Source organism: Rhodamnia argentea, chromosome 8 (genome assembly GCF_020921035.1).
Source record: "Rhodamnia argentea isolate NSW1041297 chromosome 8, ASM2092103v1, whole genome shotgun sequence".
NCBI classification, from domain to species: domain Eukaryota; kingdom Viridiplantae; phylum Streptophyta; class Magnoliopsida; order Myrtales; family Myrtaceae; genus Rhodamnia; species Rhodamnia argentea.
This window is the reverse complement of record NC_063157.1, coordinates 5,159,840-5,187,655: the sequence shown is the minus strand read 5'-3', so window position 1 is coordinate 5,187,655 and position 27,816 is coordinate 5,159,840. Positions and strand designations below refer to the sequence as shown.

Below are 27,816 nucleotides of genomic sequence, written 5' to 3'. Positions count from 1 at the left end.
AGATTCAAGACGGGCTGTAATGAAGGAACGGGGAAGAGATGAGAACTGAACTCGCTAGAAGATTGGCCCATGATAGGATCGTTGATCTGCTTGTGGAAGGCTAGGTCGGTTGATGGGCCGAATCCATTATTGCCCAGAAGACTCGCGCTCGTCCTGGTCCTGCTCCTGAACTCGAGCCTGTACGATCATATCGTCATCCGTCTCTCTATCTCCATCGGAAAACCAGAGCAGTGGGGACTGGGGAGCGACAAGGGAGCAAAGAAATGCGAAGATGAGTTTGGCTACAGGAGGAGACATTTCAAGTAAAACTCTCCACGCTCTTTCTTCATCACAAGCACCGTAGTAAGCTCGGAAACAGTGTCAGCAGTTCAATAGGGAATTGACTGGAAAATGGGGAAGAGAAAAATTCAACCTGATCGATTAAGAGCTGTACTGTGGACGACCCATTTTGTTTTTTTAGCATTTCAAGCTGAATTGCGGAAGAAATTGAGGAGTTGCATGAAGCGCATTTCTGTCCTGATTTTCTCCAGTCCCTGCTCACGGTTAACTTCTTTGACCGAGTAACTTTGTTGTTTGCAGGTCCTGCAAAGAGAGTTGCAGTCGTCGGTGCTGGTGTTAGGTACGCGATTCATCGCTGCTTTTTTGCAGTTCTTGATCTTCCAAAGAGTCTGTCTGGCTTAATTGTTGTGATAGATGGTGTATCTTGACATTCCTGTACTATTTTGACCTTTTCATTGACCCCCTGGAATGCTGTCACAGCGGACTTGCTGCAGCGTACAAGTTGAAGTCAAATGGTGTGAATGTTACTGTATATGAAGCTGAAGGGAGAATTGGGGGGAAGCTGAGGAGTGTCTCACAAGGTGGTCTAATTTGGGATGAAGGAGCAAATACCATGGTAATGTAGCGACGAAAACTCATGGCCTCGCCATTCAACTTACTGAATAACTCGATGGGCATGCATCTTTTGAGTAAATGCATCATAAGCCTGTGGTAACAAAGCCCTGATGCTTTCCTTGGTTAAAACTTTCGTTATATATATTTTGCAGACTGAGAGTGAAGTGGAGGTCAGAAATCTGCTTGATGAACTTGGAATTCGAGAAAAGCAGCAATATGTAAGAGTTCATTTTAACCATCAAGCTATACATTATTTGAATTTTGTGCCTTTGGGTTGCTAAACTGCCAATGTAGGGTAGCTGGTTGCAGCTTCTCTTCTGATGTTGCTCTATGGCCTTTTGTTTAGTATTTTGTGGTAGTTCTTCTTTTCCCTTGATTATTTAACTAATCCATCGTATACTGGTACAGCCACTTTCACAGAACAAAAGATATATAGTCAGAAATGGAATGCCTGTGCTGGTGAGTCCTTGTCGTTTGGACCGGATTTCTTTCAATATTAGTACCTATATACCATGGCAAGAGACTGTGTCTGTTTTGGTTCCTTTTCCCCTTTCAATTGGTCATGTAACATGTATCATAAGCATGACCTGCACTTCACTTTTTTGCATCAGATTCCAACAAATCCCATTTCACTGATGAAGAGCAACATACTTTCTACTCAGTCGAAGGTTCGTCTCCTATAATAAGGCTTTTGCCGCATTTAGTTCATGTAATGCTTCAACAATTGAGCCCCTTGACTTTTTTTGTTCATTAATTAGGTAAACAAGATGCGCTCATATTGGTAGTGGGCACATGTATCAATTGAACTTCTTTTCTTCTCTAAGACTGATTATCTTGCTGTCATGCAGAAAGTCTGCACTTCTCTCTATGTATGATATCCCTGAAAAGTCATCTAAGTGAATGGCAATGCGGATTTTTGAAAAAGTAAAGTTATCAATTCTATTATTCCTTGCTTTATGAAATGCATACTTTCTAATTACTTGTGGGTTTGTGGAAAGTTAAGTTAATTATGTAGATGCTTCTGCTGTTGATTAGCAATATTGGCCCAATTTTTGTCTTAAGAAAAACGTATACTGGCCGTAATTTCTAACATTTATTTGCTTGAACATGTAATGCTAGATGCACATTTCCTGTAATCTCTTAATGAACTATTTGTGATGACTGCAGTTTAAGGTTATTCTGGAGCCCCTTCTGTGGAAGAAAAGAACTAATTCACTAACATCTGGTGATGGGCAAGAAAGGTGGCTTAGGCTTACCTTTTCTTCTTTTGTTTTTTCAGCATCTTTGGAATTTTCTTGGTCTTTCTTTGTTTTTCATCTATAAAAAATTGATGTTAGCATTCTATTTTCTCCTTCTGTTCATCAATGCAGTGTAGGTGGTTTTTTCGAGCGTCATTTTGGCAGAGAGGTAGAATTTTTTCATATTTAATCTTCGATTCCTATTTTAACATGACTCCAGATATTGCAAAACGATAGCTTGAAATTGTCAGTTTCTTGTAATTTTGACTTGGTGGCTTTTATGGTCTGAAGGTTGTTGATTACCTGATTGACCCATTTGTTGCTGGTACAAGCGGTGGGGATCCTGAATCTCTTTCTGTGAGTAACTTTCCCGAGTCTGCGAACTGACCTGTAAATGTTACAGCAACCATAGCAATATTCTAGATGTTGTTCTCTTATTCTGAGTAAACATGGGGCTCCACCACCTAGTGGGTATACGTGATGGTTTGCGTGCATCCGTCGATTTTAGTTGAGCCGAAGGTTAAAATTCTGTGTCATAAAAAAATCATTCTAAATGTTGCTTCATGGAGATATTAGGTGTATATTAAAACCTCATGGATTGGAGAGTATGGTGAAGAAATTCCAAGAGCTTAATATCTAAAAATACCTTTTCTGTATAGTCCATGCTAGTACTTATTACTGATTAATCGGACTATAAATTGAGGTCTGCTTTCCATGACGATGTTGATTTTATGTTACTTGGGATCTCACATAGTCTACCCTGTCTTCCAATTAATTGTTGCCTTCTCTTCTGCATGTTTCATGAAATTTCTGATTGCTTTTTTGCTGTTTTGAACAGATGCCCCATTCTTTTCCAGAGTTATGGAATTTAGAGGAAAGGTACTTCTTCTGCAATCTTTACACTTGGAAGCTTGTGACAAGATGCAAGAGTTTCCACTCTCATTATAGTTTGCAGAATTTGCTGGTTATCAGATATAGTGGGAGTCTCAAACCTTTCTAATTGTTGACAGTAGCACGCTAGCTACGTGTAATGACTCGTTTAATATGGCATTTGAGTAGTTTGGTATAGTACACAGATGTTTTAAGTACTTTATAAATGAACTTTTGTCTGGTTGAGCAATTATCTAATCCTGATTATTTACAACTGTCCATATGCAGCAATTTGTGTAGGTATAAGTGGTTATATTGATTCTTGTCAGGTTTGGTTCCATTATTGCTGGGGCAATTAAATCGAAGCTATCAGTCAAAAGAGAGAAAAGAGGAGAACTAAAGAGCACTCCTGAAAAAAAGAAGCATCAAAGAGGTTCATTTTCTTTTCAGGGTGGAATGCAGGTCTGTCCAATATCTTAGCTTTTCTTATTATGCAAGCGTCAATATGCCTACATTGATATACCTGTACTTCTATGCAATTCATCTACTCTTTTGGTGAATGACTTCTTAGCACTTATGGTGAGGCATTGTGGGGAGTGTTGTTCTCCTTTTCTATGCTCAGAGAAGCCCATGTTAATGTGTTGTAGCACCCAATCTTAAGCATTGAACTCAAGTCAGTGTGTCTCTCTGCATTGTGCAGACACTTGCGTACATGTTGTGCCAGAAGCTTAGCGAGGATAACCTTAAATTGAAATCAAAGGTTTTGTCGTTGTCGTACAGTCATGATGGGGCACCTGCATCAGGGGATTGGTCAGTTTCTTACTCTTCTGACCATAACAAGCATTTACAAGACTCGACATTTGATGCTGTGATCATGACGGTTTGTCATCTTTGTTCTAACTAAGATATGACTTTGCTGTATAATTTGAGTGCTTTTATTCATTGTGATCCAGAACTTCGGCAAATGTCAAATTTCAGACCTGTGCTAGCATACTTGTCCATACTTAAAAAAGAGACTTGCTGGCATCCCGCACAGCTTTAGCTGTAGGTGAAGAAGTCCAGTGCTATTAAGTATCAGACAGGAATTCTATGGGTTTACAAGGAGGATTGCATTCTGCTTACATCCATGGTGATGTGTGCATACTTATATTTGTTGTGCAAGAGCATCTGATGTATTATATGCCGTCAATCCAGTGACCTTTTTCTTATCTTTCCCACTCTCGCTTCTTTATTCTTTACACCTGGCAACACTGTTGATATCTTATCAATTGCTTGTCAATTATGTTTTAGGCTCCATTATGCAATGTTAAGGAATTGAAGATTACAAAAAGGGGAAACCTCTTTCCGCTTAAGTTCATTCCTGAGGTGTGTAATCATAAATGCTCGAATCAAACAGTAACTGCAGTTTGTTTTGTTGAGCGATTCTGCTACTTTTTGACTAGCAGTTACAATTTCTATAGAGAGAACGAATGCTTGCTTTCGGTTTTCTTGTCAAAGCTAGACATTCACTGGTTTTCACTTCACAGTTTTGTTTGGCAGTGTAGTTGTGTACACTCGCCAAAGTTGTAATGAGCAGTTAAGTGAGGCCTTCACTTCCCGAACGTGTTGGACAAAGAGCAAATTTTTTAAGTAAAACTATTGACTCGATTTTGCTGATTTTCTGTCCTCAACATCTGCAGCAAAAGTTTCTTAAAGGTTATTGAGGAGCTAATTATGATCAAGACCTAGTGTTTGTGACTTAAGGAATGAATGTTCTCATGCATCATTGATTCCCTTTTTGGGAATGCTGTATTCTTTCAATAGTAACTTGTTTTATCTATCTAGTCAAGTGATTTTCTTTGGGAATGGATCTCATATAGATTCCCTTTTGGCTTATTTTCTGTTCTTGGAATCTATGTTTCTATTTTACCTAGATCACAATTTAATTTTAGGAGTGAAATATTTTCGTGCTGTTACCGTCAGCACCTTGGAAAAAGGGGCAGTCATCTTACCTCACCAGTTTCCCTCATCAATGTTATAGCAGATCATCTTTTTTTGACACGCATTGCGTGATGCAGATAACTTACGCGCCACTGTCAGTCATGATTACTACCTTCAGAAAGGAGAGTGTGAAGAGACCACTTGAGGGATTTGGAGTTCTTGTTCCTTCGGAGGAGCAGAAAAATGGGTTGAGGACTCTTGGTAATGCTTGCTTGTGGCAAGACATCTGGATAATGCAAAACTGTCTCCTTTATACGAGGGATAATTGTATATCTTTCTTTCTGCAGGAACACTCTTTTCCTCAATGATGTTTCCAGACCGTGCACCTGATGACCTGTACCTGTATACAACCTTTATTGGAGGAAGTCGAAACAGAGAACTTGCAAAATCTTCCAAGTAGGAGCTGATGAGATGCTTGAATGCTTTAATTTGCAAAGCAGTTGTTTTCTTCTAATTTTCTTTTGGCTTCATGTCTGACTGAGCTCTTGTTTATTTATGATTGTTCTATTGTATTGCAAGACTTATGGTTTCCTCTCCTTCGATATTTCTAGGGATGAGTTAAAGCAGATAGTTACTTCTGATCTAAGGCAGCTGCTGGGAGCTGAGGGAGAGCCCACATTTGTGAAGTAACCGAATGATTAAAAACTCAAGAAGCTTTTTCTCTCATAAATAACTGTGTTTATTTAATGCCTCTTACTAACTTGCACACTTAATTGCAGCCACTGTTACTGGAGTAAAGCGTTCCCCCTGTATGGGCGGAACTATGACTCCGTTCTGCAAGCAATCAAGAAGTTGGAAGAAGATCTTCCTGGATTCTTCTACGCAGGTAATTTTGCTGGTTTTCAGTATTAACTTCCTACTAGAATAGCATTTTCTTCTTTGTAATATAAGAAATATAGGACCCTAATTTGTAGAGTTGAATAATCAAAGCTATAAGCACATTCATATTTCACGCAATTGGTAACTGTCGAACAACAATCTGAGATTTCATTAGGTTAACAGTGTTTACTGTGTCTATAAGATTTTGATATTTCCAGAGAGAATGCCCACATATAATAACATGCTAAATTATTAAACAGAACAGAGGCAAACTAGATTGTTAAGATGTGAAAACATCTACATGGAAGAAGTCCAGTCTTTGGGGCAGAGTTTCTTTCTCGTTAAAGGGGACGGTCTCATTGAGACCAGGAAGAGGTCAGTTCTGTGGGGGAGTGTTTCATCTTATGAAGGAGTGAGATTGGCATACTTTAAAGATCCACAATGGAGGGCGTGGGATTCACATCATGCTAATAGCGCAATATCGATCATCAAGTCCTGTTGTTATCTGATCACTGATCGCATAAATCGTTGAAGATAGATTTTTCCAACTTATCCTAACCAAGTTCCCAGCCTTAGTGGTGGTATGAGAATGTACTGTTTGTTGTGATGGTCATTGTTTAACCACGGAATTTCCAGGTAACCACAAGGATGGGCTTTCTGTTGGCAAAGCAATGGCGTCGGGTTGCAAAGCAGCTGATCTTGTGATATCCTATCTCAACTCTTCTTCAGACGATCGAGAACCCCGGTGAAGAGTGAGATATCTAGAAACAGTTACATGCTCTGTATACCCTTGGCGTTGTGCACTCTTTATTTATATATTTTTTTTCTTGTTATCAAACTGGAATTTCGAAAGTGAGCCACTGACTTTACTCCCGTACGCAGATGAGACATGGCAGAAACTACTTCCATACGCAATTTTTCTCTTCTCGCATAGCTATAGTTCAGTGTCCCTGATATAAGTGACCATGGTTAAAAAGTATTTGGTTTTTTTGGGGGGGGCGCAGTGGTCTTTTTGAATTCTTCAAATTCCTTCAAAAGAGGATAGAGTATGAAAACCGCTGGTGCCGGTGTATGCCTTCATATGCTTCCAGTCATTTTTTAATTCCCCGAAAGCTAATTCTTCTGCACTTTGCTTTTGCCGAAAGCATCACCCCCTGTTTCTCTCCTCCTCTGTTTCCCTCCTCCTCTGTTTCTTGTTTCTGTCTGAAGTAACATTCTTTTCACTGAAACATATGTGAATTGCTTGGAGTTCAAGCGCCACATCCCGGTTTGCTATTGTGATTAGGCAGGAGAGGAAGACGTGCAAGTATGGACTGCTTGGCCTACACTTTGGTGCAAACTTAAGCCGTTTGGTGATGATGGTTGGTCAGTCCTTCTCTCTGCTTAGGCTTTCATCTGGTCTACTGTCTTGTCCAAACTCACTTTGGTGAAGTGGAAATTGGGGGCAATGCCTGAACATTCTTCTTTTGTACGCCGGTTGACTTTATTAATTCAATTTTTGGGCATTGTCAATGGACCTTGGAGGCAAATTTCAGAATTTCTGAGAAAGAAAAGGGACCTTGGATAAACTATGGGGGCAAATTTCAGAATTTCTACATTATATCTGATGGCGGCAGAGGGGCTCCATACAATTAATAATTTGTGACTCTCGAGGTCCTTCAATTTAAAGAAAATTGCAGATGGGCCCAACTCGATTGAGACCCCGCGGCGACTTGTCGGTGGGTCGCCACCGGCTAATGAAGAAGACTCATCGATGCTTTAACCCTCAAACGAATTACTGAACACATCAATTCAAATGGATTATTTAACTTTGAGAAAATTGTATCTCGAAATTCCTCAACTTAATGTAGATGCTTGATGGCTATTAATTTTTCGTAATGCCACGTGTCCTCAATCGGATCGATGACTTTGAGTTATTTTACATTAATCTACCTGTCATATTCTTTTTCTTTTTCACGAAAGATTCTCTCCTTAGACGGACTCGTATAATTTACAAAAATTAGCCTATTTAAATAAATAAAAGCATACAAGAGAGTGGGAGCCAAAATGATGACACCATGATAAAAAGGGGTTTAATCTTTTTTAGTTATGTTGCTTTTATCTTTTAAGAGTTTTCAAAAGGAACAAAAGAATGAGATGAGATAGCGTTTTTTTTTTCCGGCCATTAAATTAGAAATGTCGACATGAGATTCGTAAATCCGGCATGAATGCTAAAAATGTTAAATGAATGCGCATTTACTCTTTCGATATTAAATGAATGCGCATTGACTCTTTTGAAAGTAGCTCTTACCTGAAAACATCATCTATAAAAAAAAATTATTATTCAGTCGGATTAATACGAGTAAATTAGGATTTTAAAAAAAAGAAAGAAGATCCACATGAATAAAGACCAACTCATTTTGGGTTGCCTCGAAATGGAGGAGACCGACCGGATGTCACTATCCAACGACCTGAAAAACGACACGGGAGCTCGCAAAACGACGGCGCTTGGCTCGGTGCATTAGAGAATTCTTTAATTGTCCTTCAAGTTACTCACCTGGAATAGTGACGTCATGATTTTTTTATAAAAAAAAATATATTTATGGAAATCCTTGCTTTGCTTGCCTTTTTCCAATGTCCGCATTTTCTGTTTATTTATTTATTGTGATATTTCTATGTATTATATTGCGGGTCATTGTCTCCGTCTTCCCCATTCTCCTTCACTCACACTCACTCTTTGTAGCTTCTGAGCTTGGAAGCTCAGACATTGCGGTCGGAGCGGAGCACGTAGCCGAACGTTTCGTTTCCTCGGTGCCTGCGCAAGCTCCTGCGAGCTCCCGGTTGCTGATTTCGCAGGTGAATGTCGGTTTAGAGTCGTGACGATGATTCTTTTTTAGCTGAGACATCGTTTTCCTTCGCGTCGATTCATTCCTGCATTCCGATTGTCTGATTCGGGAGATTCTAGTTCGAGCTCGGGAATGAGCGGATTCGACTTCGTGGGTTGGAACTTTTGGGTTCTTTTGATCTGAGCTCAGTTGATGAACCGAACGTAAAGAGCTCGCTTTTTCAATGTAGGCGCTGCGACATTGCCAACGTAAAGACCTGGTTTTACTTTTGGATCTCTCGTGGGTTGGTGTGCTCATTGGGTTTCTCTTCCTGTACTTTGCTTATCCAAACTGAGCTCAAGTTATTATGTTGGTTCCTTTTCTTTGCCCTTGAAGGTACTTTTTCAGGACGGAGAGTTTTCTGAGCTTATACTCGATGTTTCCTTGTTTATAGGCCGACTTTATGTCTTTCGCATTTGTTGGGTTTTTGATGTTGGGCGATCTTTTTTCCATGACTGCAGAGTTAGTTACTGTGGCATAGCATTTGACTTGGAGACGACAGAAAATGGTTAGAAAGAGCGCCTCAGTTCGACTTGATTATATAATCCATGTTCAGGAGATCGCGCCTTGGCCTCCATCACAAACACTCAGATCCCTCCGTTCCGTCCTGATCCAGTGGCAGAATGGGGAAAGGACTTCCGGCTCTACGAAATCTGTGGTTCCGTTTCTCGGTTCTGATGTTGGTGAGGGTAAAATAGAATTCAATGAATCCTTCAGATTATCTGCAACCCTCCTGAAGGACATCAAGGTCAAAGCTGGAAATGGTGATGTATTCCAGAAAAATTACTTGGAGTTTAACCTGTTTGAGCCTCGAAGAGATAATATCATGAAGGGGCAGCTGATAGGCACTGCCATGATAAACTTGGCGGACTACGGTGTGGTTGACGAGCCCCTGAATATAAGTACTGCCATGAACTGCAAAAGGAACTTTAGGAATATGGCTCAACCTATTTTGTACGTCAAGATTCAATCTGTTGATAAGGGTAGGGGTAGTTCAGTGTTGAGGGGAAGCAGTCACTCAAAAGAGGTATCTCTAGGTACAAATGACTGTGAATCTGTTATAGATTCAGTTGATGAAGAATTTGCAGAGGAAGCGGAGATTACCTTCTCCACTGATGATGATGGTTCCTCTCACTCTTCTGTGACTGCTTCTTCTGCTCCTCTGGAGCATAATGATGGTTCAGTGCATCCAATGCAGCTGGTAGCCAACTGTGTTTTCAGCTTCATCCTGTTCCTTCTGTAGCAATCTTTTTCTGATTATCATACGGTTGCAGTGAACTTTTTTTATTTGTTGACATTCTAGAGATGCTACGGGTCCCTCTTTGGTAATATTGGTTGCGATAGGCATACTAATAGTGTGCACACTTTGCAAATGAAATGAGGTGTGCATGAGGTGAATTCATCTAGATATACATGGCGGGCTTAAATGTTCCTTGGAAGAACAAAAGGATAATGCATGTGAATCAATAATATAGTGTGTTTTCACTTCATGGTTTTCCTGCTTTAGCCGTCTTTTTTCTGACTATCTATGGTTGGAGTGAAGTTTTTGTTTTGTTGACATTCTAGTGATGCCACCGGTCCCTCTCTGCTAATATTGATTGTTATAGGCATAATAATGGATTCATTGTGCATATTTTTGCGCATGAGATGAGGCGTGCATCGGGGGAATTCATCTATATATGGATGGTAGGCTTAGATTGTCCTTTGGATGAGCTAACGGAATATGCACGTGAATAGAAGACACATGCAAAGGCTGGAGAAATCATGGCAAGAAAATTCATTCTATCGTTGACTTTTCTTTTTGGGAAGCTACATAGTACAATTACCTCATTGGATATAAATTAGTGGACATCTTGAATCTTCCATGTTTTTGCTGATTTCTGTGCTATGATTAATGATGGCATCACAATTAAGGCAAGAGTTTACAGTATGTTTCACATGTTATGACAGTACTAAGTGATAATAATTTACCTGGATTGTCAGAGTGGATCGGATTTTACGGATAATAATTTAGAAAGCAGTGGAAAGGAGCATATCTTAGCTTCCGGAGCTGGGATTAAAAGATTGAACATGATGCCAAGCATCATTGCTCATGGTAAGTTCTCTCAATTGCCCTCACTTTCCTCGTCAGTTGACTTGTCTGTTGAGGTGGGGAGGCCAGAAAAATGATACTGCTTCGTTTGACTCCTCTGAGCCTAGTTTGATGCCCTTCCCAAAAACAATTTCCATTGTGCTACCTAGGTACCGAAAGAATAGCAGTAGATTGCATCCCAAGAAGAACTGAGAAAGTAGGTTCTGCCCAGGAAGTTCACCGGAAAGTTTCCTATGAAAGAACTGAAGTTAGAAGCAATGACCCAAAAAATGCGGAGAACGGCATGTTGCACTGTTATTCTGCCAATGAAGTTTCATCCGACGAGATGCAGGGATTTGATGACGATGCTAGTGGTGAGGCTAATGGTGAGAAGCGATTAACTCCTGAAACTGCTGCCAACTTCCTAGGGAACAGAAATGGTTATTGCATACCAGAGGAAGAAAACGGAAGAGGTCCCGTGCGGGATACAGGGGGAGCAAGATACCACAGTGGCTGTGATAGAAAAGTGGACAAAGTATATCCTAAGGATACGAAACGCACACTTATGGATGCCAAGCTCCAACAGCTGGAGAACAAAATTCAAATGGTGGAGGGAGAGCTGAGAGAGACTGCTGCCATTGAAGTTGCTCTTTATTCTGTGATTGCAGAGCATGGTGGTTCCACAAGTAAGTTTCATGCTCCAGCTAGGCGCCTTTCTCGATTTTATCGCTATGCTATTAGAGAGCTTCCCCAAGCAAGCATAGCTAATGCAGGAAGGAGTATAGTCTCAGGATTATTTTTGGTGGCGAGAGCCTGTGGAAGCGATGTCTCAAGGTGCATTTTTATTGCTGTTTCTTTTGCTTGTCTAAATTTTTTCCTCATATTTGCCAAACATCATATTCTCCATTAATGGTGTGTCATTCTTCGTGTTTTTCATGTGAAAAAAGTTTATTATAACTTTTTACCTGCATGTGTAAGCAAATACATTATATGCCTGCTCTAGTTGGGATGAAGGGTACCAGAGTTTGGCTTCAATTACTATGGGAAACAGGTATTAGCTTATGTTGATTTGGGGATTTTATAAGAACATCGTTTTGGCGAAAATTGAGTGGAGATGCTAGAGTTTTGGTCTTGTCATCAATTCATTGCCTGCATTGCCTGTTGCATGTGGGACAAATGTTCGAGTAGAAATAGTTTTTGAACAGCTTTTATACAGCTACATTGTTATTACAGGTTAACTTATTGGTTATCAAATTCTGTGGTGCTAAGAGCAATTATAAGCCAGATGATACCAAAGGGAAATATTGAAGTACCGCTATCGAGAGAGTCCTACCCCAGAAAGAAGGGAAATAAAAATGCCAGAACAGAGGATGACAATGAGAATGTGCATAAACTCATATCTGAATTGGAAAAAGTTGAAGCATGGATCTTCTCCCGCATTGTTGAGTCTCTGTGGTGGCAGGTTTTTACATTAGTCCTCTCTCATCTTCCCCGACTTCCTCTACTTTTCTTCAATTGAAATTTCTACCTTCCTGTTGTCAATATAATTGCAAATGGTTTGACTGATTGACCTGACGGGCATCTCCTGTTTCACGTTTCAGTCTCTGACTCCATACATGCAGTCTAGTGCTGCAAAGTTGCTTGGTAGAGCCAAGGGTTCCGGCTCTATAAAAAACAACAGAAAAGTGACACATGTGGAAGATCAAGAGCAAGGCAACATTTCAGTGGATCTGTGGAAGAAAGCATTTACGGATGCATGCGAGAGACTTTGTCCTGTCAGAGGTGGAGGCCACGAGTGTGGTTGTTTGCCTGTGCTTGCTAAATTGGTATCTCTCTGAATTGCCATTAATCACCTTTCTGGGTGGATTAGCATAATAGACATTGACGTCATGTGTAATAGCAAATAGGAGGTCATTAGAAAAGTAGAACACGAAAAAAATATTACTTTTCTAGCATTGGAATGTCAGTGGATTCTTACCTTCTTGACGACGTGGAATTACGCTTTATAGAAAGAGAGGGGAATAACTGATCGATGATCTTCATCTGTCCAAATGGCAAATATTGGGAGGTATCATAGTTAATACAGTAGCTGTTACCCATGTATTCTCTCAGCCTGTGCTTACTAAGGTGGTATCTCCGATTGCCATTATCCACATTTCTGGTGGGATTAGCTTAATAGACATTGACAATTGAGAGCACCATGTGCAATAGCAAATCGAAGGACATTAGAAGATAGAATGCGGAAAAAAAGTACAGATTTTCTCTAGTAAGGATTGATCAATAATTTCGATTTTTGGGTGGCAGATCCTTGCCTGCTTGACGACATGGAATTCCGCTTGATTAGAAAGGGAGGGGTGATAACTGATCGATGATCTTCATTGGTCAAAAATGGTTAGATATAGGGTGTATCGATAGTCAATTCAATAGTTGTTGCCCATATATTCTCTCAGCTTGGAATTGTCAGATCCCATTCATGCATATTATGTGGCACTACACTGTAGACCATATCTAATTCATGCAACATTAAGATGTTCACTCTCATGAAAAGAAGTGATATATAATAATGGATTTTGGTCTTGGCCTCGTTATTAGAGTGTCAAGGGTCTTGGTCGCACATTAGGGTGTCACTGTCTGAAAACTCTAAGCTTATCGAATCCAAATGAGTGAATGTATTATTGTACTTCATTTGGGAAAAGACATGCCTTTTACTATACAATTGGAAGGTCTAGAATACTATTGAGAGCATTACCATCTCAGTGCAGGGATACTGGAATTTTTTTCTAAGCTTTACTTACTATTCCTTCTTTATTTGATGTTGATCATTACCCTTATTTGTTAATGTTTGCTCCAATTTCCTTTTTTCAGACACATGGAGTGTTCACTTTTCAGTTTAGTCATATGAAACTGAAGTTAGTAATCTCTGTGCAGATAATGGAGCATTGCGTGGCTAGGTTAGATGTAGCCATGTTTAATGCCATTCTTCGGGAATCTGCAAATGAGATTCCAACAGATCCGGTGTCTGACCCCATTAGCGATCCCAAGGTTCTCCCAATACCTGCGGGAAAGTCAAGCTTCCAAGCTGGTGCTCAACTGAAAAATGCTGTAAGTGATATTCAATTTCTAGTTCTAAGTTTATGCAAAGTATTAATCATTCTCCTGTCTCTGAAGTCAAATTGCATTGCAATCAGATCAAAAGCCCAAGCTATAAGTCATCACTCAAACAGAAAATGATTGCTTTGACCCGCATTGTATGACCTACCTTTGCCATTTCTTCACAGCATCACACGAAGAATCATGTTGTGAATCAGATATCACACGAGATGCATTTTGTTGCGTTCTTTTCCTTCTTCATTCATTCAAAAGAAAAAAGAGAAGAAGAGGAATGGGAGTCGTGATCTGCTTCATTCATTTGACTTGATCCGAACCATCAACAATCATGTATCATTTATAATTTGGCCCTTGCGTGTTGAAGAATTAAGTTGCGTTCTTCTTTTTTTTTGTTTGGCACGGCAGATTGGGAACTGGTCTAGATGGCTGACTGACCTATTTGGCTTGGATGACGATGATTCACATGGAGATGAGAACGGAATTGTGGATGAGGATGAAACAGGAGATGCTACCTTCAAATCATTCCATCTCCTACATGCTTTGAGTGATCTTATGATGCTTCCGAAAGGCATGCTTTTAAGTAGATCAACCAGGAAAGAGGTATCGCCTTAAGCTCTATGTCATTTCTACTATTGTTCCAGTGAGATAGTACCGTTGAGTATACTCTTTTTTTGCCCCATGAAGGTATGCCCTACGTTTGGTGCATCTCTGATTAAGAGGGTTCTCGACAATTTCTCTGCAGACGAGTTTTGCCCTGACCCGGTCCCAAATGCTGTGCTGGAGGCCTTGGCCTCTGAGGTTAGTGATTGCATCCACCTGATAGTATTTAGTGATCCTGCAAAAGCACACTTTGGCACTCTTTTTCCTGACTAATCATTCAAATTAGACAAAAGCCCCATGATGGTTCTCGATGACGCAGGATCTCTTTGAAGCTGGGGAGGAATTAGTCGCCAGCTACCCGTGCATTGCAGCCAACCCGGTCTATCCACCACCCTCGGTAGCTTCGGTTGCAGGATTCCTCAGTGAGCTCGGCAACCAATCTCAACTGAGAAGAAGTAGGTCGTCTGTACTTGAGAAAGCGCAAAATAGCGACGACGAACTCGATGAATTGAATTCACCATTAACATCAATCTTCCTAAATGAATCCTCATCTTCATCCACATCCGCTGAGCCCGCCCAGATGAATGGCAAAGGCCACCGCCAACAGCAACCTCATAGGTATCAGCTTCTGCGGGAGGTCTGGATGAGCTGTGAGTAGCTGTACAAATTTACTCCGTTATCAAGAAATGATTGTCATTCACCCCCCCCCCTCCTCTTTCCTCCTCCTCCTCCTCCTCCTGGCTTACCTGTGGTGTAAGTGTGCCATCTGATTTTGTTTCTACCTGTATATCTGAAGCTCTTGTATAGAAAGAATTCGGCGAAAGCTCAAAGTGTCGGCCACTTGGAAGTCACTTGGACTTGGTGCAAATAAAAGAAAGCTGGAAAGAATAATTAGGAAAAAGTAACAATGGATAAATTCGAAATATATACATATTAAAAAGCAACTATGTTCGGGTGAGAGCATCACTGATTCACTGCTACCACCAGCACCGCGAACCTTCATTGCATGGCTGCGGTCGGGACATGCGAGCAGTTCTGGCTATGTGGGTGTCCTTGCTACTCTATCTTGGTTCGATCTTAGGGTGATGAGAGTGGTCATGATTTGTGCACGGCGATCACTGTGAGATGATCGTTCTCATACAGCGCAGGTCAAAGGCCTCTAGGGAAGGTGACGAGAGGTGGCCATCGACAATTGTAGATTTGTAACGACGATCTTTTTTTTTTTTTTTCTTCTTTTCGTCGAATTTTTAGTTTTCTAATTTGTCAAATTTCGGAAATCTCTTCTAATTTACCAAAATACCTTTAATCTAAATTCTACAAATTTACCGTTCTTTTTTTTTTTTTTTTCGTTGGCACTGCCGCCATGATGCCAAACATGAAGGCGGCGGCGAAAGCGAAGGCAACCAGTCACTGACCCATATCTTCCATGACACATGAGTAGGGGGTGTCGACAGTTCCAATCCCGCAAGTTTTTCCCGAGGCACTACTCCGACCGCCCCAGCAATTACAGGGGCGAACTCGTCATTCCCCTCCCTCACCCTCTCTCGACATTTCAAAAAGGGGCGGGATCGGTAGGGTTTTGAAATCCCGCGAACACATCAAAAACCCTCCTCTCACTCTCACATGTGCTCCGCCCCGCCCGTCTCTTGCCCTCTCCAAGCCTCGACAAGATGGCTGATGCTACAGAAGGAGCAACGATGGAGACGAGACGAGACGAGACGAGATGGGAAGCATTTCAATATGTTGGGAGTTTGATTCAAGATTTTGGGCGGGACATTAGTAGTGTCAATGTGGAACAAGGGTTCCTATCGTGGTGATTTTGCTGCCCTAAAAAGATTCCCCACTAATCACGTTAATGTGGATGATGGAATTCTCGTCGCAAATAATAAATCCAAATAATTAATCAATAGAATATGCCACAAAAGGACCAATAATTTATTATATGTCGGCCAACCGTCTGTCGGCCCTAATTAAAAGGGAAAAAAAAGATGAAGGAAAAGAGAAGAAATAAAAATTATAGCAAAATACAAAAGTTATTAAAATTTTATTTGATATAATGCACGTCAACACCACCTTGGCGCAATTGCAATATGTTCTCGTGATACACTCACTACTTACACACGCCCACCTTTCCTCTCATCCCCTTACTTTTATCTTGCTATCAGTCATTTATTAAGATGTCTCGGAGAAATATTTCCTCAATTTACCTTTTTTTTCTTCCGATTACAACTTGTGAGAGTCATGTCTCAATGGGTTCCGCGTCGGGATTACAAACTTCGGCTAGAGTCCATTCCGAACAGCCGAAATCCCTCGTTTTCTACGAACTTGAAAGAGCACTCATGGTCACAGGTCCATTGGACTACCACCTTGGTCAAATTTCCATGGACCAACCCCATCAAATTGATCCAAGGCTACTCTTTGCCTTTTCTCTCGATATTTGCATATGGGTATTACTTACATCTAGCAAAATTAAGTATTCAACACGGGACATAACAAGAAGAGACGGCAATACCATTGAAAATAGCATTTAACACATTGTTTTGATCTTTAATAAGACCAGACAACAACGGGAGAAAATTCAAGCTTCTGATTTGCTAGATCATGTAAGCTCTAGAAATGCTGAGACAACCAAAGCGACAACTCAAAAAGAAACCTGTGTATTGATCAAAATCTGATTTGGAGAACCTGTAGGAGATTTACATGTTCGCATGTAAAAATTTCATGATTTGTCAAAACTGACTACTTTACAACTGCGAAAAGTCTCCGGAAAACGAAAAAGAAGAAGCTGAGTAAAATCTGTGACTTGCTGCTGAGAGATTTCAACATTTAATAACTACAAAGACCTGTTTTTTTTTTTCCCTTCCTCCATCGCTTCCGAGGGCGAGAACGACCGAAGAAAAGACGAGTTTTATATTTTCCATGAAATGGAATCTTCAGTTTCAGCAGAAGTACAAGAACATTCCACTTAATCCATTCTGAATCAGAATAAGAATAAATGTGAAAGACCATATTACCTCTGCTCATATTACTTCGATTTTCTTCGACGCCCGCAAGGCCGCCCTCGCCGGATCTGATGAGGTCGGGCGGCGCCCGCAACCCGAACGAGGGCGGCCTTGCTAGATCTAGCTAGGCCAAGCATCGGCCGGCCAAGGGTTGGCCTCGCCCTAGCCTTGGCGACGCTGCCTTGGCCCGGGCAAGGTCGATAGGCAACATCGACCTTGCCGAGTGTCACCAAGGCCGGGGCAAGGCCCGACGAGGCCAACTGTTGCTTGTGGTGATGAGGCCGGACCTCGTCGGCCACCGGAAAAAAGGAGAAAAAAAAAGACAAAAACAAGAACAAAAATAAAGAAATAAAATATTATTAAAATATTATTACAAAATATCTACATCAAGATCGGTTGACATCCACGATAATAATATATGGTCAAAATTAGTTGAAATGACCGAATTGGCTCTAAGTCAAAAGGATTAAAACTAAATTGGTACCATTAAAAAGTTTATAACTTTTCGAAAACTTTCCTCCATTATTGGATGAGTCATATTAGGTTTTCAATATTTGTAAATAAAACTTTGCACCAAAGGCCTTGAAATTATATTATGGAACACGCAAATTTTCGCTAAAGATCATGAAGACTCAAAACTACTTTTCAATAGAGGTGTCAACGGCTCTATTATGTTCACTTTTCAAAAATCGAACCGATGTGATGAACAACTAAATCAAACCGAATCGCAAACCAAATCTAATACAAGCTGAACCGATACAAGCTGAACCGAAAATCGGTTCAACTCTGCTATGCTCGATTTGGTTAGAGTTTTTGATTTTCCATACCCTTTTTTATTTTATTTTTTGTCCTTTTTATTTGGGCGTTCAATTTGTGTTGAGAATTTCTAAACACAAAAGCGATGTTCACATATTAAGTACTTTCGTTTCTAGGCACAAAACCGATCACACTAAATGACAATACTTTTATTTCCCATATTAAATAATGAGAGATTTTAAGTTTAGTTCACTTGATTTCAATCGAAGAAGACGGACCCATGTTTGGTCAACGAACGGACGCAATAGCAACTCCCATAGAAGAAAATGAAGATGAAGATCCGACAAAACAACAAGAACAAATGATTTCAATCACAAGACATATATGGACATGCTGTCATATTATGGTCATACATGCCAGTACATTCTGTTCTTCCATCTCTTCCCACATGAAAAACACAACACGCTGCATCTCAACTCGGTTTGATGCCTCGAAGCTAAAACAAAATTGGAATACTTGCCAGAACTCAACTCGCTCTAGACTCGTATCTATTTACCCTATATATGCCGGATTGCGATCGGGACATTGCATCCACGAACCAACTAAGAATAGACTCATGCAGTCAGCTTTTGGGAAGAGTCGGCAGCATTCACGTGCTGAAGATGTAGTGCCGCCAACAGCCCACGCCAGGTTTCTCCGGGTGCACTCGCAACTTGGAAGTTGAGAAGTTTCTTTTGCTTCTGATAATATTCTTCCAGCAACTTACTCTGTTGAAAATAGAAGGCAAGTGAGCAAATCATTCTTTCCTCTACTTCTTATATGTATGACAGATCAACCAGAGGCCTAAAGAAGCATTTTATGCGCATGCATAATACCATTGGATGGAACCCCACGCATATCTAATGATAAAACTGAGAGAAACCAGCGCCTAGCATATCGAAATGAGAGAAACACAACTGGTTCGAATCTCACATATAGGACTTCAGAGTCATATTCAAGAACTACACCCTACCTGCTCTGCATACACAGTCAAGTTTTCCTTCCAGGGACCCCTAACATCAGCAGAAACCAGTTGCTCAGCCGGTGATCTTAAACCAGCTTTGGAACTGGGTATGTGCAAATTGGCAGAGTCCAGGGACGGAGGAAATGCTCCCATCCCTAAATTCTTTGCTAGAGGGGCTTGCTCTGTGGACTTGAAGTTCAAAACAAGATCAATGTCGGCAAATTGGTCGAGAATCTCCTGCGGAAAGAACCGACATTCATGAGAACTAAACATTAAAAGTTCTCTGTAAAAGATTCCATCCAAGCATAAAAAAATTCAAATGCACGACCCAACACTCATGCAAATTTGCATTATGATCATCAAGTAGATTCGGGCTCATAAGCTGATTAAGGACAGTGTGGAGAGCCATTCCACTTACAGCTTGGACCCTTGTTCTGGGGATACCCTCAAGAATGAACCCTGTTTCTCCTCTGTAATATCCGTCCTCTAACCTCCTGGACAACAGTGCGAAAATCACTTCCTCTGGTACAAGCTTTCTCTCATTCACAGCATTCGCAATCTGTCGGATATACAGCCCAAAAAAAAAAAAAACAGCTTTAATTTTATAAAATAACCTTGAAAAGAAAATCAACGAGCGATTACATGAGGCTTGAACAGAGTAAGACGCTTCAAAATTAGTACACTTCAACACATACACTTAGAAAGTAAAGGATAAGTCTCTACTCGCAACGAAGCACGAAAAATCTTTTAAAAGTCACATAATGCTTTGTCCTAATCAGTGAAGCCAGCAGATCACAAAACATAATCAAGCACACTGATTCTCCTCCTAGAAGAGCAAACTTCCAATAACACAAGAAAAGGAGAATGAATGAAGATTAACAAGACCTGCTTATACAGAGAAGAGCGAGGGTTAAGCTCCTGGCGAACGAGCGAGCCCATGGAAATGTGAGGGACTTCCAGGAGATTCGAGAGCATCTCGGCGTACACGTGCTTCTTCGCGCCCCTGTCCCCCATCACCACCCACTGGATCCCTCTCTCCGGCACGAGCTTCTGCGAACCGGTTCTCGGTCGCGGCTGTGCGGCCTCGCACGGCCCGTACTCCTCCTCCTCGTCCGAGTAGTAATCGAAGAGAGCCGCGCCCGCCGACGATCCGTAGCCCCGGCCCGCAAGGATGCCAAGCCGGTCCGGCAGCTTCCGCGTGGCGGCTGCGAGGTGGCGGCTCAGTCCGGCCATGGCGGCGAGGTGGGAGCCGAATTAGGGTTTTAGATGGAAAATAAAAATGGCGATGCCAACAATGGAGAGCTGCGGGGGAGGTCTTTGGGAAAAGAACGAGCAAAAGTGAGGTTTTAGCGACCGCTTGGGGGGATGAGGTGTGATTCGGTGAGCTGCGGTGCAGCGAAACGTTTTGCCCAAACCATTGTAGCAGCCGGAGATAGGCTGATATACCACGTGTCACAAGATCATTGGGGGAGCTCGGGAGAAATTGGAGGCCATGAGGCATCCGGTGATTCCCACTGGTGGATTGCGAGATCGGCTAGGGTGCGACGGAGGGTAGCACAGCTCGGGGGTGCTCGGGGCGTCCACAAGCCCTGACAGTGGAGATCGCTCCGATGGGCGACACGTGGATGGTCGAGAGGTATTCGAAGATTCGGATACACTTTCCACGCCAACCTACGTGCGGGCCCAAGAAAAGTCAAAGCTGGCCTGGCTGCGACTCTACTCACACTGAAATGGAAAAAGATTTGACGACAATTGCCGTGGGGTTCATCAAAATTGAATAATTTGAAATGCTTATATTCATTCCTTAATAGCTAACTCGCAAATCCAATTTTGATTTTTTAAATTAATTTAAATAAAGTTTGAAAAAAAAAAGCCACGTAGGAGAGAGAAAGTAATTTTAAAATGTGATGTCGGCATTTTCCGTTAGCCTAGTTGGATAGAATTAATGAAAGGACTTAATTGCACATTTTGTAAGTTTTAGGACTCCATTGCATTTTAACGATCAGTTTTAGGACTTTTAATGCACATATTCCAAAAGAAAAGAATATATTTCCAACCTTACCTGACGAAAACCTTCGCAATGCTTGTGCATACGCTTAGGCATGGCCACGGGCCGGAATAGGCTGCTTCCGGTTCATGAACCGGCGGTTCTAGTTCGTGGCCATGGGGGAATTGGAACCAAGCCCTTAAGGAGTTATTTAGGTTTCGATTTTGAATTGGCGATTTCGAGGCCGATTTCGAGCCCGATTTCTTTTCAAAATCGAAAATGGAACCACCGGTTTCGGTTTCGGTTTCGATTCTGATTATGATTTTTGAATTTAATTTTTAAATAATGAATTATGAAATAATAATTTATCAAATACAAATTGTAATTAAATTTTGGAGGAAAAAAAAGAAGGGGAATGAACTTGAACTTAATGGATTATCATTAAAAGTCTACATATCTTCTTGGGATAGAAGAATCAAAGCTCGTGTAATTCTTTTACCTTTGAAAACCCCATACTTATCTCATTATCAATCGTCGCTACCCATTCCGGTATCGGTACCCATGGCGGTGGTATCTCCGTCATCAAAGAATTATGCTTCATTGTTGCGATCTATCTCTTGTTGTCGATAATTGAGCCTTTGTCTAATCATCAACACAAACTTAAGCCTCTATCGAATCTGGAGCTAATCTTGAATGTCGTTCCTCCAAAATATTGCCTTCAGCGCTAAATTCTTGTTCAACGGCAACCGCTGAACAAGGAATTGCTAAAACATGATTTGCAATGAGAGTGAGAATTGGGTATTGGGCTGAATGCCTCTTTCACCAATCTAATATTGTGAAATCTGTGCTTCCTTCGGATTCATCAAACTCAAAAGAAATGGTTAGATGGCTCTCTATTTCAGAAATATTTCCTATTACTTCCTTTTAGTTTTTTGCCTATTCAACAGAAGTTTGTACCCTCTATTAATTTTACCTAGGTCCCCGCTTTGTATGTCACTAGTTTGAGAAGATCCATTATCACCTATATTATATTTACTAAAAAATTCATTATATAATTATACTATTGTGTTTTTAACAATTGTTTGTATAGCTCTAACATTTACCATTTCAATTAAATGTAAACATTCATAATACGTATTCAAATAATCACCTAAACTATCTAATTTGCAACGTGGATAAAAAACACAAGCAACTAAATAAATAATATAAATTTCGCTATAATAATGTAGTCATTTTGTTCGCATTGCTATAATAGTATCACGTAATTTATCGTCATTTTCATTTTCTTCAAAAACTCCAACAATATTAATATACTCTATTAAAAATAAATGCATAATAGGATAATAAACACTGAATAAAGTATAAGTTGTATCATTAAAAAAATTTAAAATATCTAAATTTTTTTGTAAATATTCTACCCTCGTGGGTATAAATTAATTTGAGTAATATTATCCGAAATAAATGCACATAATAAATCTTTATATGCAAAAGATGCATTAAGCAACTTATAAGTAAAATTCCAATGATTTGAAACATTACTTGAAAATATTTTTGATCTTTTTCCATTAATTTTACAAAATATGCACCATTCTTTCATTAATTGGGCATGTTTCCATAAAAATTGAATTGCTATTTTTATTGAGTTGAGAAAAATATCAAGAATTTTTAAACAATCTTGTACACATAAATTTAAAACATGACAAGCACATTTAACGTAAAAAAATTATCCACCAAAAATGGGTTTAAAAATCTTTTCTAAATCGGCAATTAAAACGGTATTTGCCGCTGCATTATCAAAACCAATTAAAAAAAATTTTATTAAGAAAATAATATTCTTTTAAAATTATAAATGTTTAGCGAAAATAAATTTACCTAATTATTCTTTATAATGAAATAAAGGATGAGTGTTAGGATTGACGTACCCTGAAATTTGTTGTTGCCTGGTGTCAATTCCCGCTTGGGTTGGATGTTTCGCCTTAAGATGCCATTTAAATATTTGTATATTATCCCACAATGTTTACAAACTACATCATATCTTTTTGGACCAATATTGAATCTTTCCGTATTCAAGAAATGGTTTCATATATCGGATGTAAACTCTCATTCCGGCTCATTTGTTGTTGACGTTTTTTCGATACCGATAGGATGATGAAAACTTTCTTCCGTTGGAACGTGCTCCGTATTGGAAATAATATTGATATCATCATCGAATTTCCAATATGCATAATCACGAGGATCGCAAGGATAATCGGATTCTCCCATCTTGTTATTGCCTTTGTCACTAGTCCCGCTTCCACTTGCCATTTTTTGAGAGAATTGAGTTGAAAGCGGATTGAGAAAATTTGAGAGGAATTGTGAGAAAAAGAAAATGAGAGATGTAAGGAGTATTTATAATGGTTAGGATAGAATTTACAAATTAATAAAGAAAGAAAAAAAGAGTTGGGGGGGAGGGGAGTGACCATTGCCTGGGTCCCCTTTTTAAAATTTTTATTTTATTTTTTTTCTACCGGCTTCTTTTCAGGTTCAACTTTCTAAAGGACTCGTAACCGGCCCCTATGGCACGGGCTAGTTCCGATTTGGAACCGGCGAGCCCGGTCAACGGGCCGGTTTCGGATTTGTCCCGGGCCGGTTCCGGGCTCAAAGCGGCCCGTGGTCATGTTTACATACGCTATCGATAATTGCAAGTACATTTTCACATTAAAAACACACGGCCATTAAAGAAAAGTAACGGCTAACTAGACCAAAAGAAAGAGAAAGTGTATGATAATTGATTTCATAAAGAGATGAATTTAGACTATTTGGCGCCGTAGAAATCTTTACAAATTGGTTGTCAAGGGGATGGAGTCGCCTCTCTCCTATCTGGATACGAGTTGAACATGTTTTGCATTGAAGATCGTTACAATTCTACAGGAGATATCACGCTGGATAGCCATTCGGGGCCACGTCACCCATTTCCCAAAACTTTTAGATTAGCCTCTCTCTCTCTCTCTCGCACGTGTCACCCGACGTAGCCTCAAACTTCAGAGTAAAGTGTACCTAATTCTCTTTTGTCCTCTAGGAGAAATATCTTCCTTGGACACTTTGACGGACAAGGGGCGAAAGAATCGAAATCAATGAAGGAGATCGATCCGTCAAGTCTAAAAATCTTTTGCTCGCGTTCGCTGGTGGGGAAGAAAATCTCGTCCCCCAGTGTTGACTTCCTGGAAAACGGGAGGTCTCCTCCTTTTCCTGGCGGTGCTTCGTTTGTCGGCGATACGAATCGCACCGATCCGACGGTCGATGTAAAAAGGGGCTCCGCCCGCTTTCTTGTCTTACGGGTGGGTGGTCCGCTCCATACGGGTGGTTTTTTTTTTTCCCCACCACTTTGACCGTTTTTAATTGTGTATGATGATACATTGTTTTGTCTTCTAGAATGTTCTTCTCCACTTCTTTTCCGGGTTCGAAATTGCGGGTTCGTTCTTGGCTGTTTCCGCTGGCCCGTTGAGTGCTCCAACGTCTTCTCATGAAACTCGGAATTCCGAGCGAGGGCGTGCGTGGAGCATACGTCGAAATACGTTTAGACCATCAATTTCACGATTCGGGTGAATCGTAATACGTACTCGAGTTCGTATGCATAGGGATTCTCTCATTTAGATTGGTGTGACACGTCCGATCGGTGTGCTTATCACCACGGATTGGAGGTGAAACGATGTCGACCGTCTAAGCTAACCTCACGGTTTTGTCAAAAAAAAAAAAAAAAACTAACATCTGCAAAGTGCATAAGTAGGGATCTCATTGAAAATAAAAATATAAGTTTTTTTTTTTATGGTTATTTATCTCCAACAAAATGTTTTTAATTTTTTTTATCAAAAGAAAGATTTCATTAATTAATCAGAATAATACTCGAAAGATACATAGTTAGTTTTCAAGCCTTGCAAACCCTAAATAATTGCATAACAAAGCAAATAACAAAACAATCTGCAGTTAGAGAAGCCCATCTTCATCCCGTCAAGAACAAATCACATTTTGATTCTTAACAGCTAGCTAGCTGACATCCCAATTTCTTAAGTAAATTGCATAGCTCTGGCTGAGCTAGTCGATCCTTTCTATACTTAAGCTGGCAAACTTCATACGTACATTGATTTATAAGTAGCACTAGACGGACCCGACCACAAATTATTTCAAAGTTCTTTTAATACTCGGACATTGTACATACGTGCCGCGTTATCCATTTCCCAAACTTCTAGATGAGCCTCTCGCGTGTGTCACGTGATGTTAACGCCAAACTTTAATATGAAATATACCTAGTTATCTTTTGTCCCTACGACAATCTTCCTAGGACACTTTCACAGGTAAAGGGGAAAAGAATTGAAATCAATAAAAAGAGATTGATCTATCGAGGTTAAGACTCTTTGCTCGCATCCGCCCGTTAGAGAAAAGAAATTACGTTTTTCCTCAAGAATTTGGTCGCACCTCTTTGAAGCCTAATGATATTTGTCGTTCACAAGTCAAGCGCAACCCGAATCGAACTCTTCCGACGATCACCTCCACTCGCAATTGCGCGGTCTCCAAGGGAATCTCCGAGTTCTCCGGCCCCATCTCACCTTCATGGAAAAAGGGTCCAGTGCTCACTCCTCCTTTACACAGCAAATGCGGAGAGATTCATGAGAGAAACGAGAGTCACAAAATTCCAATTGTTGACTTCCTCCAAAATGGGAGGCTCTGCTTCTCTGGTGGTGCTTCGTTTGTCGGTGGCACGAATCACCACGACGGTCAATCTGGGCCCCGCTTTCTCGAACTGACGGGCGGTCCGATCCCACTGCACACTCGTTTTTTTGACCGTTTTGTTGTGCCTGACATGTCGTACCGTATTCTAGAATGTTCTTCCCCACGTCCGCCCTGGGTTCAAAAATTGCGGGTTCTTGGCTATTCCCACTGACTCCTTCAATGCTCCGATGTCTTTTCAGGGAAAATAATGATGTCTTGGTCCTAAAAATTTCCAACCGTGGTTCCTCATTATTGATAAACTTGGTAGGAACAAAAAATCCCGATTTGTCCAGCGTCAAGAAAAACTCGGAATTCCGAGCGAGGATGTGCTCGTGATACACACCGAAATATATCTAGATTATCAATCTTGCAATCCAGACGAATTGTAAAACATGCATCTTGTGATTCAAGTAAAGTATTTGCCATATGCAGCGACTTTTCCTCGTTTAAATTGGCACGGCTCACTCGATCAGCATGTTTATCATCTCGGATCAGAGGTACGAGATAAAACGACGTTCTATCGACGCTTCGTCCGAGCTAACCTCACCGTGTGTGTCGCTACGACATGCGTGATATAATATCTCGTCGAAAGTATTTTCGTGAGGTGTTAACACGATTATTAATATGCAAGAAAAATGTTCTAAACGGTAGGAGGCATTGTCTCAGCTATGACGTATTGACGTGAAAGAAGAGTCCTTTGACTTCGTTTTTCCCAATTTTCAAACGAGGAACAAAAGGCAACATCCCAATTTCTTCCTTCCCCGAAAGGCGAGCGAGATACCCCTTCTTCAAGTCATAACTCAGGCGGTCAACGCACGACACGCGTCATTTCCGCCTCTATAAATTCACTCTCTTCTTCAATCAAAAACTGTCTCATAACATCATCAACGTGAAAACCCAATCTCAAGAGCTTCGACGTTCAAACCTTTTTGTAGCTAAATAAGACAGTGAGAAGAGAACCATGGACAAGCGCGAGCAGTACGAGCGCGTCTTCAGCCACTTCGACGGGGACAAGGACCGCAAGATATCCCCCGCTGAGCTGCGGCAGTGTGTGGCCACCGTCGGCGGCGGCGACATCTCGCTGGAGGAGGCGGAGGCGGCGGTGGAGGTCTTGGACGGTGACGGCGACGGCCAGCTGGGGTTCGAGGACTTCGTGGCGTTCGTCGAGGGCGGCGGGGCGGAGGAGAAGGCCGCCGACCTGAAGGAGGCGTTCAAGATGTACGAGATGGACGGCGGCGGGTGCATCACGCCCAAGAGCCTGAAGAAGATGCTGAGTCGGCTCGGGGAGTCCCGGAGTCTGGGCGAGTGTAAGGTGATGATTGCCAAGTTCGATCTCGACGGGGACGGGGTCATCAATTTTGATGAGTTTAGGGTCATGATGTCGTGACTTAGTTTGGATTTCATCTGTGTTTTGATTCTTTTGGCCATCCATTCTTCCATGAGATGAGTAGAAAGTTTAATAAATCGAGTCACTGTTTTTCTCTTGATTTTGAGAGAAGTTACTAAAAAAAAAAATCATAAATCTATTGCATTATCCCAATTCAATTATAAACATTTCAATTTTCTTGTTGTCACTGGCCATAAGCAATGGTTGGCAAGTGCTGGTCTCGCCTGGGTAAGGGTCGCCCACGCCTGCGACAGGGCGAGGGTTAGCCTCACTGGGCTTGGTTTGGGCGAGGGCGAGTGTCGGAGGGCCCCCTTCACCAGAGAGACCGTGTATGTCCCTCCGAACCTCGAGCGTGGCCATGGAGGTCCCCAAGCTTGTGCGACCTAGATCTATGGGTGCGTGAGGCTGGAGACCTCCATTCAAGCAAATCGACGGAGCTCGTGACCTCCATTGCCATGGCTCACAACCTTCGCACATGGTGACAGGGAGGG

At 41.1% G+C, this 27,816-nt stretch overlaps 4 protein-coding genes across 7 annotated transcripts; 3 read left to right on the top strand and 1 right to left on the bottom strand.

Annotated features, from left to right (window-relative positions):
• Nucleotides 1-143: 143 nt before the first annotated feature.
• On the top strand, nucleotides 144-6,833 carry LOC115741186 (protoporphyrinogen oxidase, mitochondrial). 2 transcript variants are annotated; one of them, XM_048283354.1, is made up of 18 exons: nucleotides 144-302; nucleotides 580-619; nucleotides 760-895; nucleotides 1,047-1,112; nucleotides 1,303-1,353; nucleotides 1,506-1,562; nucleotides 2,062-2,135; nucleotides 2,265-2,301; nucleotides 2,424-2,489; nucleotides 2,971-3,011; nucleotides 3,332-3,459; nucleotides 3,698-3,882; nucleotides 4,293-4,367; nucleotides 5,060-5,183; nucleotides 5,270-5,378; nucleotides 5,534-5,608; nucleotides 5,702-5,808; nucleotides 6,438-6,833. In XM_048283354.1, the coding sequence occupies exons 1-18, from the start codon at nucleotides 272-274 to the stop codon at nucleotides 6,548-6,550; spliced, it is 1,515 nt and encodes a 504-aa protein (XP_048139311.1). In that variant the 5' UTR covers nucleotides 144-271; the 3' UTR covers nucleotides 6,551-6,833. The 2 variants fall into 2 exon arrangements, with proteins under 2 accessions (XP_048139311.1, XP_030530809.1); XM_030674949.2 differs by having other exon boundaries at nucleotides 145-302; nucleotides 3,332-3,464; nucleotides 3,703-3,882.
• Nucleotides 6,834-8,462: 1,629 nt separating this feature from the next.
• Nucleotides 8,463-15,386, top strand: LOC115741231. 3 transcript variants are annotated; one of them, XM_030675029.2, is made up of 11 exons: nucleotides 8,463-8,636; nucleotides 9,127-9,866; nucleotides 10,649-10,760; nucleotides 10,907-11,570; nucleotides 11,970-12,198; nucleotides 12,338-12,562; nucleotides 13,665-13,838; nucleotides 14,250-14,313; nucleotides 14,350-14,444; nucleotides 14,529-14,642; nucleotides 14,764-15,386. In XM_030675029.2, exons 2-11 carry the CDS (start codon nucleotides 9,171-9,173, stop codon nucleotides 15,100-15,102), a joined length of 2,712 nt encoding a protein of 903 aa, XP_030530889.1. In that variant the 5' UTR covers nucleotides 8,463-8,636; nucleotides 9,127-9,170; the 3' UTR covers nucleotides 15,103-15,386. The 3 variants fall into 3 exon arrangements, with proteins under 3 accessions (XP_030530889.1, XP_030530888.1, XP_030530887.1); XM_030675028.2 differs by adding an exon at nucleotides 8,856-9,001 and having other exon boundaries at nucleotides 8,464-8,636; nucleotides 14,250-14,444; nucleotides 14,764-15,385; XM_030675027.2 differs by having other exon boundaries at nucleotides 8,464-8,636; nucleotides 14,250-14,444; nucleotides 14,764-15,385.
• Nucleotides 15,387-18,564: 3,178 nt separating this feature from the next.
• LOC115741317 (probable adenylate kinase 7, mitochondrial) lies at nucleotides 18,565-20,530 on the bottom strand. Its single transcript, XM_030675174.2, has 4 exons — nucleotides 20,091-20,530; nucleotides 19,624-19,764; nucleotides 19,215-19,442; nucleotides 18,565-18,969 (listed from the first exon to the last, which is right to left on the bottom strand). Exons 1-4 carry the CDS (start codon nucleotides 20,436-20,438, stop codon nucleotides 18,817-18,819), a joined length of 870 nt encoding a protein of 289 aa, XP_030531034.1. The 5' UTR covers nucleotides 20,439-20,530; the 3' UTR covers nucleotides 18,565-18,816.
• A 6,259-nt stretch (nucleotides 20,531-26,789) lies between these two features.
• Nucleotides 26,790-27,463, top strand: LOC115741277 (putative calcium-binding protein CML19). The gene has a single exon (XM_030675101.2). It carries the CDS (start codon nucleotides 26,900-26,902, stop codon nucleotides 27,323-27,325), a length of 426 nt encoding a protein of 141 aa, XP_030530961.1. The 5' UTR covers nucleotides 26,790-26,899; the 3' UTR covers nucleotides 27,326-27,463.
• The last annotated feature ends 353 nt before the right edge of the window (nucleotides 27,464-27,816 follow it).

Excerpts from the sequence above, each read along its gene's own strand:
- LOC115741186 (XM_048283354.1), top strand. The coding sequence starts at position 272 with ATGAGTTTGGCTACAGGAGGAGACATTTCAA. Across the intron at positions 1,113-1,302 it reads TTCGAGAAAAGCAGCAATAT|CCACTTTCACAGAACAAAAG; the intron begins GTAAGAGTTCAT and ends ATACTGGTACAG. Across the intron at positions 3,883-4,292 it reads TTGATGCTGTGATCATGACG|GCTCCATTATGCAATGTTAA; the intron begins GTTTGTCATCTT and ends ATTATGTTTTAG.
- LOC115741231 (XM_030675027.2), top strand. The coding sequence starts at position 9,171 with ATGGTTAGAAAGAGCGCCTCAGTTCGACTTGATTATATAATCCATGTT. Across the intron at positions 10,761-10,906 it reads GCCAAGCATCATTGCTCATG|GTACCGAAAGAATAGCAGTA; the intron begins GTAAGTTCTCTC and ends TGTGCTACCTAG. Across the intron at positions 14,445-14,528 it reads GTAGATCAACCAGGAAAGAG|GTATGCCCTACGTTTGGTGC; the intron begins GTATCGCCTTAA and ends TGCCCCATGAAG.
- LOC115741317 (XM_030675174.2), bottom strand. The coding sequence starts at position 20,438 with ATGGCCGGACTGAGCCGCCACCTCGCAGCCGCCACGCGGAAGCTGCCG. Across the intron at positions 19,443-19,623 it reads CCAGAACAAGGGTCCAAGCT|GAGATTCTCGACCAATTTGC; the intron begins GTAAGTGGAATG and ends TTCTTTCCGCAG. Across the intron at positions 18,970-19,214 it reads TGACTGTGTATGCAGAGCAG|AGTAAGTTGCTGGAAGAATA; the intron begins GTAGGGTGTAGT and ends TATTTTCAACAG.
- LOC115741277 (XM_030675101.2), top strand. The coding sequence starts at position 26,900 with ATGGACAAGCGCGAGCAGTACGAGCGCGTCTTCAGCCACTTCGACGGG.